The sequence below is a fragment of the Salvia miltiorrhiza genome, chromosome 7 (assembly GCF_028751815.1).
Source record: "Salvia miltiorrhiza cultivar Shanhuang (shh) chromosome 7, IMPLAD_Smil_shh, whole genome shotgun sequence".
In the NCBI taxonomy this organism is placed as follows: domain Eukaryota; kingdom Viridiplantae; phylum Streptophyta; class Magnoliopsida; order Lamiales; family Lamiaceae; genus Salvia; species Salvia miltiorrhiza.
The window spans coordinates 1,399,141-1,411,439 of record NC_080393.1 but is presented as its reverse complement, the minus strand read 5'-3'; the positions used below and the strand labels follow the sequence as shown (position 1 = coordinate 1,411,439).

The 12,299-nt window shown below is 37.7% G+C and overlaps 1 protein-coding gene and 2 long non-coding RNA genes across 3 annotated transcripts; 1 reads left to right on the top strand and 2 right to left on the bottom strand.

The window, feature by feature from the left end:
* Window positions 1-5,239: 5,239 nt before the first annotated feature.
* LOC130993017 (uncharacterized) lies at window positions 5,240-7,557 on the top strand. Its single transcript, XM_057917738.1, has 7 exons — window positions 5,240-5,509; window positions 5,583-5,723; window positions 5,814-5,954; window positions 6,032-6,579; window positions 6,655-6,748; window positions 6,833-6,928; window positions 7,036-7,557. The coding sequence occupies exons 1-7, from the start codon at window positions 5,240-5,242 to the stop codon at window positions 7,552-7,554; spliced, it is 1,809 nt and encodes a 602-aa protein (XP_057773721.1). The 3' UTR covers window positions 7,555-7,557.
* A 316-nt stretch (window positions 7,558-7,873) lies between these two features.
* On the bottom strand, window positions 7,874-9,705 carry LOC130991417 (uncharacterized). Its single transcript, XR_009091150.1, has 2 exons — window positions 9,315-9,705; window positions 7,874-8,190 (listed from the first exon to the last, which is right to left on the bottom strand). It is a non-coding gene; the product is annotated as an uncharacterized LOC130991417 (long non-coding RNA).
* A 95-nt stretch (window positions 9,706-9,800) lies between these two features.
* LOC130991416 (uncharacterized) lies at window positions 9,801-11,809 on the bottom strand. The gene is made up of 3 exons (XR_009091149.1): window positions 11,456-11,809; window positions 11,230-11,365; window positions 9,801-10,197 (listed from the first exon to the last, which is right to left on the bottom strand). It is a non-coding gene; the product is annotated as an uncharacterized LOC130991416 (long non-coding RNA).
* Window positions 11,810-12,299: the final 490 nt, after the last annotated feature.

Here is a 12,299-nt window from a genome sequence, read left to right as displayed (position 1 = left end):
ACAGACAAGAACATGTGACCTACAAATAAAGGATTCCACTTAATACATGCATTTCACTTCCATTTATAAGTTTGAAAACGTGAATTCAGGACAACAATAGGTACATTTTACATGAATTCAGAAATTGATAGCCACAAAGTTGGAAAGTCAATGAAAAAACTTACCAGCTTTGCCGCAGCACCTATTGCGTTCGTCCGTAGATTTTAGAATTCCAGAAGCGCGTCCAGAATTTGATTTGCTCCACGCCCTCCAACTTCGAAGATTATGAGTTCTCCCCGTTGCACCCAAATTGGAGAATGTCAAGACTTGAGGAAAAATGGAAACCACGAATATATTATACGGAGCTAAGGTGTGGGTTGCTTTTTAAACCCGAGAAAACCCAAATAAAATGTCGGAAAATTATAATCCGAGCAGAGATCTTGGACAAATTAAAGATATTTAACGGCAAGCTTCGGGTCGATACAAGAAATTTTAGAAATGATGCCGGAACTGGAGAATGTGGGGTGTGCCGGTGATGAAGAGTGTTCAGTAAGCTTCATTTCTAAAAAAACAGACAAGGCAGCAACACGTGTAATTTTTGCTATATACTACTTATCATAAGGCATTATTATTATACATTATTTCACATAAGAATACAAAATTCATATTTTAAATAAAAAATAAATCGCCAAAGTTTTTACTTTTAAAAAAAGAAAAAAGAAAAAAAAATTGCACATTAATAATAATTATGATTTTAAATTTTTATTGGACATCATTACAAGATGGAAAAGGGTTTACATTCACTAGCGAGAAATATGAACAAAAGATGAACGTTGCTAGTAGTAGGGGTGTAATCGAACCGAGCCGAACCGAATAGTGGTGTGCTCAAGTTTGGTTTGTTAAGTATCGAAACGAATACAAAACTTTACTTATCGAATTCGATAAGGCTCACGAGCCTAATCGAGCCTATACGAACTTTCTAAATTTATTTTTATATTCAAAATATTGTTTATTTTATTTAAAAAATAAATTATACTTCCTCCGTCCACTAATTCATGACCTAAGTAGCAAAACACGGCTTTTAAGAAAAAGTGTATTTTTATTAGTTGAGTGGAGAAAGGGACCCACAATTAATGTATTGTTTATTAGTTGAGTGGAGAAAAAGTGTATTGTTTTTTGAGACCCACCAATTCAATATAAAAAAAAACTTACTAAAAATGGATAGGCCTTGAGTTGGTGGACGTCCCAAAAAAGGAAAGAAGGCCTTGAATTAGTGGACGGAGGGAGTATTATTTAATATAATAAATATATTAATTATATTCTTATAACAAACAAAACTAATTAGAGATTTAGTACAAGATTGGCACTGTAGGCGCTAGTGAAGTGACGCGTTCAAGATTGAAGTCCGATTGGGGTTTCTTCGATCGGTACTGAGCGCGACGAATCTGAAGTTTGACATAGATGCGGGGTAAACGGAGAGTATAATTGACTGTCGTTAGGCGGATGGGATTTCTGCTGATCGGGATACCGGCTCCAAATTTGAAAGTTTCCCTTCACTTAGAGGGAACTTGTTGGGGGGTTCGCAAATAGCACCGTAAGCACTGATAGATGAATTCGGTTTCCCAAAGTCAGTATTATGGCGCATTAAGTAGCGAGAAATATGAACAAAAGTGGTACTTAGGCGCTAGTGAAGTGACGCGTTCAAGATTGAAGTCCGATTGGGGTTTCTTCGATCGGTACTGAGCGCGACGAATCTGAAGTTTGACATAGATGCGGGGTAAACGGAGAGTATAATTGACTGTCGTTAGGCGGATGGGATTTCTGCTGATCGGGATACCGGCTCCAAATTTGAAAGTTTCCCTTCACTTAGAGGGAACTTGTTGGGGGGGTTCGCAAATAGCACCGTAAGCACTGATAGATGAATTCGGTTTCCCAAAGTCAGTATTATGGCGCATTAAGTAGCGAGAAATATGAACAAAAGTGGTACTTAGGCGCTAGTGAAGTGACGCGTTCAAGATTGAAGTCCGATTGGGGTTTCTTCGATCGGTACTGAGCGCGACGAATCTGAAGTTTGACATAGATGCGGGGTAAACGGAGAGTATAATTGACTGTCGTTAGGCGGATGGGATTTCTGCTGATCGGGATACCGGCTCCAAATTTGAAAGTTTCCCTTCACTTAGAGGGAACTTGTTGGGGGGTTCGCAAATAGCACCGTAAGCACTGATAGATGAATTCGGTTTCCCAAAGTCAGTATTATGGCGCATTAAGTAGCGAGAAATATGAACAAAAGTGGTACTTAGGCGCTAGTGAAGTGACGCGTTCAAGATTGAAGTCCGATTGGGGTTTCTTCGATCGGTACTGAGCGCGACGAATCTGAAGTTTGACATAGATGCGGGGTAAACGGAGAGTATAATTGATTGTCGTTAGGCGGATGGGATTTCTGCAGATCGGGATACCGGCTCCAAATTTGAAAGTTTCCCTTCACTTAGAGGGAACTTGTTGGGGGGTTCGCAAATAGCACCGTAAGCACTGATAGATGAATTCGGTTTCCCAAAGTCAGTATTATGGCGCATTAAGTAGCGAGAAATATGAACAAAAGTGGTACTTAGGCGCTAGTGAAGTGACGCGTTCAAGATTGAAGTCCGATTGGGGTTTCTTCGATCGGTACTGAGCGCGACGAATCTGAAGTTTGACATAGATGCGGGGTAAACGGAGAGTATAATTGACTGTCGTTAGGCGGATGGGATTTCTGCAGATCGGGATACCGGCTCCAAATTTGAAAGTTTCCCTTCACTTAGAGGGAACTTGTTGGGGGGTTCGCAAATAGCACCGTAAGCACTGATAGATGAATTCGGTTTCCCAAAGTCAGTATTATGGCGCATTAAGTAGCGAGAAATATGAACAAGATTGGCACTGTAGGCGCTAGTGAAGTGACGCGTTCAAGATTGAAGTCCGATTGGGGTTTCTTCGATCGGTACTGAGCGCGACGAATCTGAAGTTTGACATAGATGCGGGGTAAACGGAGAGTATAATTGACTGTCGTTAGGCGGATGGGATTTCTGCTGATCGGGATACCGGCTCCAAATTTGAAAGTTTCCCTTCACTTAGAGGGAACTTGTTGGGGGGTTCGCAAATAGCACCGTAAGCACTGATAGATGAATTCGGTTTCCCAAAGTCAGTATTATGGCGCATTAAGTAGCGAGAAATATGAACAAAAGTGGTACTTAGGCGCTAGTGAAGTGACGCGTTCAAGATTGAAGTCCGATTGGGGTTTCTTCGATCGGTACTGAGCGCGACGAATCTGAAGTTTGACATAGATGCGGGGTAAACGGAGAGTATAATTGACTGTCGTTAGGCGGATGGGATTTCTGCAGATCGGGATACCGGCTCCAAATTTGAAAGTTTCCCTTCACTTAGAGGGAACTTGTTGGGGGGTTCGCAAATAGCACCGTAAGCACTGATAGATGAATTCGGTTTCCCAAAGTCAGTATTATGGCGCATTAAGTAGCGAGAAATATGAACAAAAGTGGTACTTAGGCGCTAGTGAAGTGACGCGTTCAAGATTGAAGTCCGATTGGGGTTTCTTCCATTGGTACTGAGCGCGACGAATCTGAAGTTTGACATAGATGCGGGGTAAACGGAGAGTATAATTGACTGTCGTTAGGCGGATGGGATTTCTGCAGATCGGGATACCGGCTTTAGCATTTGAAAGTTTCCCTTCACTTAGAGGGAACTTGTTGGGGGGTTCGCAAATAGCACCGTAAGCACTGATAGATGAATTCGGTTTCCCAAAGTCAGTATTATGGCGCATTCAGTAGCGAGAAATATGAACCAAAGTGGTACTTAGGCGCTACTGATGTGACGCGTTCAAGATTGAAGTCCGATTGGGGTTTCTTCGCAATCGGACTAATTTATTCCGAGTTAGTTATTTGTACAATTTTTTAGAGTCGATACACAATACCATTTTTTCCGGCTCGAGGTTTTTTTTTCATTATATTATTTTTTTTTCGGTACTCAGTTTATATGCTTTCAATGATATATGCTTACTGTGTAATTTATTAATACCCAAAAAAAAACAAAAAAAACACTACGTTTTTTTTGTTTTTTTTGGGTATTAAATTTTTAAAATGATTTCCTAGGAAATAAATATAAGTCAATATCTTAAATCTATATGACTTTTGGGTAATGTTTTTCCTTCCCTATTTTTTTCAACCCAGTAATTAATTTCTCCAACGTTTGGGTAAATCAATTTGTGGAGAATTCACTGTTAATAGTTAAAAATGTTTTTTTTAGCGTTATAGAAATAAAAGCTATGGGAAAATATTATGAAGATATCTTAAATTTAATATACTAGTAATACAAAATAATCGTGTCAGTACATCTTATAGAGTACCCTAATAAATTACTATGTATTTCAAGAAATATAGATAACGAAAAAAAAAACAAAAACCTCTCGGGCCAAAAAAAAACAACCCATTGCAGTCATATTTGGGAAATTGAATTTTCACAGTGTGAAAACCTATCTTGTTCGCGCGTTCTACAGCACAACACATCTCCGGATTTCGGCGGAGAGAAGCGGTCGAAACGTTTATGCACAGATCTGCCGTCTCGTTGGTTAGAACAACCAGCAAAGAATTCATGAAAAAAAGGTGTTCTCTCCGTTTTTTTCGTTTCTTCGTTTGTTCGTTTCTCCGATTTCCTCGTTTCTTAAAGTTTTGCCACAAAAATTGATGTCTACAAACACAATTTTTTAAAAAATTGTGTTTGCTTGTTCTCAGTTCCATTATGGAGGAAAAGTGCGAAGAATTCTCAGAAATGAGCAAGATTGGGCTCGCAAACAAGCAGCAATTGGAGCAATTAGGTAATTTTTTTGCGGGTAAATTTACTTGCATTCCGCGGCACATTTTCGCCATTTGTCCGGCTGCCTGTTTATATTTGATATTTAGTCTATTTGCCGCATTTAATTATAACAATAATTTTCTCAGCGCTTTGTAAAGGTTAAACGGTTAATGTTCACCATCGTGTTTGTATTTGCTTTGTTATGGATATTTGAATACTATAGGGTTCGTAGTGTATATAGCACGCACATATGGTTATTGTATTTGTGTATCTGGGAGTACAGTTAATTCAACAACACATTCGTATATTTCCATATTGTTTTTTGCACTAAAATATTGTTGCAGATGACGAATATTCTTGAGAAACAATCTACCAATGTGAATTGAAATTCACATTGGTAGAATAAACTAATTCAACTGCGATGATCCAACTTTTAGAAGCAATTGAGGAAAGAGAGCCACCAAAAGGGAAAACAGCTGGAAACGTTAGTAGACTTCCTAAAAGATCCACAAGAGCTGCACATTCAATCGTTGACATCACTGATAGGGAACTGTTTAGCAAACGTGGCCTTATCGACATTGGAACAAAGAAGAAGGCCCCCATTATAAAAAAAGAACGTAAGCGCGCTTTGAAAAGGAGAAACGAAATGGTGCAGAGTTCATCCAGGGTCAAGAATACAAAAAGGAAAAAGGTATACCACTATTACAGGGTTTCAAGGGTGAAAATTTATTTTATAGCCTGTAAATGCGATTTTGTTTGTGTAGGTTGCAGCTGCGACTACAGCCAATATTCCAACTCCAAATGAGGGTCCACTTAATGAAGAGCATGGAAATGCCTCCCAACAAGCTAATGTGTTTCCACCAAAAATGGGAGACAGATTGGACACAACAAGGCAATTTCAGGAGGTATAACATTTGAGAAACTTGTTACAAATTGAAATTAACCATGCATTAACTCATTTATTTTATACTGTAAATGCGATTTTGTTTGTGTAGGTTGCTGCTGCCACTACAGCCAATGTTCCAACTCCAAATGAGGGTCCACTTAATGAGGAGCATGGAAATGCCTCCCAACAAGCTAATGTGTTTCAAACAAAAAAGGGGGACAGATTGCCCACAACAAGCCAATTTGACGAGGTATAAAATTTGCGAAACTTGTTACAAATTGCAATTAACCATGCATTAACTAAATTATTTGTTTCCTTTCTTAATAGCTTATAAAGATATCTCGCGAATTACTTGCGAGAGTAGTTTCTATTGATGAGAACAAAAAAACCAAGACAACACCCCACCACAGCGGAAAAGGGAGTCATGAGGCCGGGCAGCCCTATGTAGTAGAGGATCCTTCTATAGATCTGCAATTTGCAGATCGGGATATTTACGGGAATCAGATGATGGTGGATAAAGATGCTGTACAGCCGGACGATTTCGAAAGCTCCGTGCCTGAGCCCCAAGATAGGGAGAAAGGAACTTGCACATCAGCACAAACCCAAGAGTGCAAAAGAAAAGCTCAAAAGAAGCCTCCAACAACCGTTTCCGCAATATTGGATTCAAGTAATGTACTGGCAAATCATGTTGTAGAGTTTGAGTTATTAACGAACCAGGATATTGCACGGTTCGAGACTACAGAGTCCAGCAGAGTAAGCCGTCGGCAACAACTACAGTATGGAGTTAGCGAGGGTCCTTATCCGCTACGCGTAGCATGGCCTCAAACAATTTCAGCCTTTGAGGCCTGGTACACAAATGCCGCCAAAACACCACAGTAAGTAGCCACAATTATAACGATGTGTGTTTCTAAAGTAATTTCATGAAATTACTCTTGTGTTATTTTGTCGAGGTCGAAGCCATTGAAGGGTATGCCGTATGTTGGAGACCGTCATGCAAGTTGGTTTGAAGAATTGTGGAAAGCCCGTGGATGGCTTAGTAGTGATGTAAGCTGTACCTGCTACTCCCCACATAAACTTCCAATTTAAACTTGAATGACGATGTAACTTTCCAAGGAACTTGTTCTGCAGCATATCGATTGTTTGGTGCATCTAAATATCGCGGCATTTAAGAGGAACCCTACAGCCTTTCTCACAAAGTGGACCGTGGTGGAGCAGATTGGCTGGGTTAATTTCACACTAATTAGCATGTTTTTAACTACAGCTAAATATTTATATATCATGTCAAACATAATGTATAGAGCTTATATTGTTTGATGGCTGTGTGTTCACAGAATGCCCTTTGTGCCGTGACGGAAGATGTATTGCGCAGTCAACTGAAACCTTACATTGAAGGGAGGGCACCTTATCAGCTTGCAACTCCTTGGTGGGAGGCGGAGAAGGTTGTGGGACTAGCACAGCTACAAAAGGAACATTGGGTGTGCTACGAGATCAACATTGACGAGCAATGCGTAATCATCTATGATTCACTTTCATCTTCAAGGGATCCACTTCTTGTCCGCAAACCATTTGCCCGAGTGTTGATCAATCTAGCATGGATGTGTCAGGAGTGCAAATTGTGGGAGCGAAGATTCAAGAAGAAAAGCTTGCATCAAGTCTGGGAATTGAAAATTGAGAACCACCTGCCTCAACAAGGAAACACAACCAACAGCGGAATCATGGCCTTGAAGTACTTTGAGTGCTTGATAACCAACACCCCAATGTCAGTACTCCACGAGGATCACGGCGAAGAATTTCGACGTTCTTATTGCGCACAACTATTCGATCACTGCAGGCAAGATCTTCTAGGGTAGATATCTGGGGTGATGATGAATATCCAGTTTTCTTACTAAATCAACTATCAAATGTTTTTGTTTGCAACATTGAACTTCGGGACTAATTTAGGAAGCTTCATTTCCAAACTTCTTTTTTGTATTATGTATAATGATCTGACTGTTTTGGCAATTAAATGCGATATTTAGGTAAAAAGCAGCAGATAATGTGTTAATGTATAGTTATGCTTCTTAATGAAAAACAAAATGATTTAAAATAAAATGGCAGGCAATAATGAGTAAGGTTCATGTAATATAAGACATAACAAAACTAAACATGCACGTTAATAAGCTATAAACATAGCCATGATGTGGATAACACATCAGATAATAACAAACCTAAACATAGAGGTTCAAATAATCTAGTTACTAAAAAAAGGTTCCTCAATCCTCTTCATAAAAGATTCCACACATCAGGAAGAACATTGGGTCACCGTGGTTCCTGTAAGCACCCACGGATCTCCCTACAACGAATGATTTTTATTAACTTGTTCAAGCTAAACATAAGAAGACAAAACATTGCTGGGAATTTGTTTCACCATACTTCAACGTAGGCCTCCATCTTCACGGAGCTAATTGTGATGGTGTTTCGCACGGGATTCCAGCTCACGTCCTCATCTTCAATGAGCAAAAAAAATCATCGGAATCAGTCCCTCAATGCCATAAGCTTCGCAATATAGAAAGAGAATAAGAAGTAAACTTCGAAATCATTGTTCAGTGACTTAAAAACATCGGAACAAATGTGGCCTCGGTATATTTTTGTCCTATGCAATCCAACTTTCTGAAATTGACATACGTCGGGAGCGTGGAATGGAATCCATCCTTGCCGTCCAACAGTTGTCGTACCACATTTGTCGGTAGCTAATTTATCTTACAAGTTAAAATAATGCTTTCTATTTAGAGATGCACGACAACGGAGGCTTTATATGGGGCATAATATCCAATAATGCAAGGGAGAGCCAGCTGGAATCTAAATTTTAAGGGGGCCAAAATTTATATAAGTGGAGAGGAAAAAGCTACCTCTATTGTTTTTTTGCCTTGATGTAACTTAAGTTACAAACTAGGGTATCACCAAGACATCCGTGACCCATTAGTACAACAAACATAAAATGCCATGCCATGCAAACCATGAGCGCCTACACATATTCAATCTTCAATGATAAATGATTATAGATACAAAACGCCAAAATACTATATCTTTCGAATCTAATTATGATATACACAATTATTCTAAGAGTAATAGACAAATATGACTACAATCCTCGCAATGCAGCCAAATTTATAAATATTCCAGTGGGAAATGAATTGTAAATAGGATTACTAATATATTCACTGCTGGTGAATATATTAGGGTTAAAAAAACTCAGTTGGTCAAATTCGACAAAACTAGGGAATTTCTTTCATTTTTCACATAGAGCATAAACAACTTTCATATATGGACCAATCATTCTTCTAAATTGAAGACAAATCAACCCAAGACAATAAGAATATATTCCTAGTTACAAAGCAAGATTGTAAGGGGAAATTCAAATGTACAAATAAAAGATATGAGTAATAATGTTAATCAATATAGTTTCATCTCTAATAATATGTTGCTTTAAGTCTTACCATAATAATCATAATTCATGTTCCAGTTTGCAATATACATATGCTGCAAAACAAGGGATACCTACAGCTGCCAAAACTCAAACATACCTACAATTCAGACTTCAAATGAGGCTCCAAATTAACGGAGTACGTACCTCCGGCTACATAGGGTGATGATGAATAAAGTTCTTCACAGCCACTCGATTTCAAACACCCATTCCTTGCCACACAAGACATTATTAAAACCCTTCTATGCCTCAACTTTTCTACACATATTAATAAGTTCTTCTATATTCGCAAATCGAGCAAATTCACCACCATCATCACCAAACTCTCCATTATTATTGCCAACTACAACTTCATCAACTTTACTGCCTCTCTCTGCACCAGATTTTATGGGGTCTGCGCTTGCCTTCTTCTGAAAGTAAGACCGAAGGCACTCTATCACCTCCTCATGTAGAGTCGTATTACGAGTCTCAACTTTAACAAAGAGCTTCTCTATTTTCTTATCTAACTTCTCAACTTTCTCCTTCAACAAACTGATCAAGAAGATCATTTTGGCCTGTCGGACCACCAAAAAAGGTAAGTATAACACAATGAACATTTTTGGGTTTAAAAACATGTAATAACACTCACATTGGTATTACTCTTTGCATTTTCCTCTGCCGTTGCGTAATTCAGAATTTTTAAACAATTTTTACAAAGGGCAGTGCTAGATGCTTCATTTGCTGCATAATCATCCTCATCTTTCGCCTTCTTTTCTTCTATTTTCTTGCCTTGTTCAACCAAACGAGGGGAACGGCGGGGATCCAAACGTAACACCTGTTTCTCTTCCAAAACCAGTTCTGAATTATTCTTTGGCGTCTTCTGTATTTCACTGCCTTTTTTAACAGCATCAACTTCCTCATATGTCAGACGTCTTTTTGTCAGCAAACTCTTTGAATTATGAATAGGAATAGGTGAAGCGGGATGCAAGGTTGAAGGAATACCAACATGATCCATCATCTAATATTCCTCGGGTAACACAATAATTGGAACCTAAAACAAGGCATAAAATTTTATTAAGATAGGAAATAAATGAAATCAATAGTATTTTCACTACAAAAAATTAGGGGATAGATGCTCCCATAACATGTTCACATAATGCAACAAAAGTCAAAACCAAGAACTTCCTACATGAGCAAAGAATTCAGTGGATAGATGCTCCCGGAACAAGTTCAGATACCAAAGGTGACAACTCAAACAAACGAGATGTGAAGGAAAAATATACACAACTAAATGTCTTCAATTTAACTACAAGTATTAAACCTTTACAGAACATTGTGGACCACTTTTTCATTAAACAACAAAAAACAAGACATCAAACCATCTCTAAGTTTTCAGCTTCAATAAATTTTTCAAAGATCATAAGCTATATTCAACGTGTTCTAACAATGAACAAGCAACCTGACTTGCTTTTCTTAATAATGAAAAAACCATTAAAAACTATCTTAAATAATTTCAAAAGTCCATTATACTTGTAATATTCTTAAATTCGAGATTAAAAAAAAAAACATGGGATCAAAATTCGGGATATAATTTAAAGATAAACCTTCTACATAAGACAAGACATTTCTTACGTATGAGAACACCAATATTTAAACGGTTCATCTACGAAGATGAGGCTAATTACTTCACTACATGGGCAAAAAATCATACATAATTTAATAAATGTTATCTACTGGGCAAAAAAACATACATAATTTATAAACAGGAAAATGTTTATAAATAAATGGTAATAGAACAATATAATTTAGAACACAAGTTATCAGATTTGTTACATACTTCACAACTTTCACCATAGAAACGTTTATGTATTTTAGACAGCAAACGAACAGGGAAATCAAGTAAATCAGGTGACAAAGTTTAACACAACAAACCAAACAAATTAAAAGATAAGCGAATCCTTCTCAAAACCACCCTTATTGTGCATAGGATGTTTTGAGAACGAGAGAGACAATAACCGTCAGTGGAAGAAGATCAAATGCTTAGGCTCAAATCTTGCAGCTGCATCAAGTAGAAAAACCAAACCTCAATACAACCAATCTCTGCCACAGTAAGAAATGCTATTGCCTTCCTCACGAAATTTGCAGCTGCATGCTTAACCTCCCAAATTTGCTTCGATCCCGGGCCTCCACGATCGAAAAGTTTGATTTTTCCCCTTTCGCTAGCATCAACATTCACAGATGCAGAGTAAATGATAAATAAAAAAAATCGAAGAATTTATAATAGTTGTTGACTCAGTCTAGATTTTTACCATTCAACACAATGAAATGTTGGAACAATATAAACCGATGACGGATCTTGTAAAAATTCACCACATGAAACATGAAACTTCGGGTCGATGCGACAAATCTTTCAAAGCAAGCCGGAAAAGGAGAATTTCTGATTTGTCCGATCACCAAGATTGTTCAGTAAGCTTCATTTCAATAATAAATGGCACACAAACACGTGTCCTAACCTATACAATTAAAAACCCGCCTGTAGCCGGGTTTTGGGGGAAACAGAACCGGGTTTCGCTGACTCCATGAGCTGGGTTGAGCATCGAATTCAGGGACACGTGTCAAGATCAGAAGGGTGATCCTCATTAGGGGTGACCTAGCATGGAATTTACCCATGCATAGTGCACGTTTAGTTTGGATTTTAATTATTTGGAGTTTGACTTTACAATTAATAATTATGTGGCCAGTTGCGAGTTTGGTTTAGTGGTCAGTTTATTTTTTACTTCATGTCACAATATGCCCACATATATAAATTAATATTTAAATATATAAATTTAAATATATTTAAAAATCGTGTTACGACAAACTCAAATTTAAAATTTAAAATTTTAAGTATTAATCACACTACCGTTAAACCAAAACATGCACACATAATACATAATGTGTTTTATAAATAAGTGCAATACTAATAAATAACTTGTCGGCTTATAGTAAAATAATAGTACTCCCTCTGTTCATAAAAAATATGTTAATTTTATCATTTCGATCGACACTAAAAATATATATATCTAATCCATTTTTGACAAATAGTGAATTCTATTTGGCCATAATATGGCTGACCATAATAGCTTTAAACTCAATGTTTCTAAATATTTTATT

Excerpts from the sequence above, each read along its gene's own strand:
- LOC130993017 (XM_057917738.1), top strand. The coding sequence starts at position 5,240 with ATGATCCAACTTTTAGAAGCAATTGAGGAAAGAGAGCCACCAAAAGGG. Across the intron at positions 5,724-5,813 it reads CAACAAGGCAATTTCAGGAG|GTTGCTGCTGCCACTACAGC; the intron begins GTATAACATTTG and ends TTGTTTGTGTAG. Across the intron at positions 5,955-6,031 it reads CAACAAGCCAATTTGACGAG|CTTATAAAGATATCTCGCGA; the intron begins GTATAAAATTTG and ends CTTTCTTAATAG.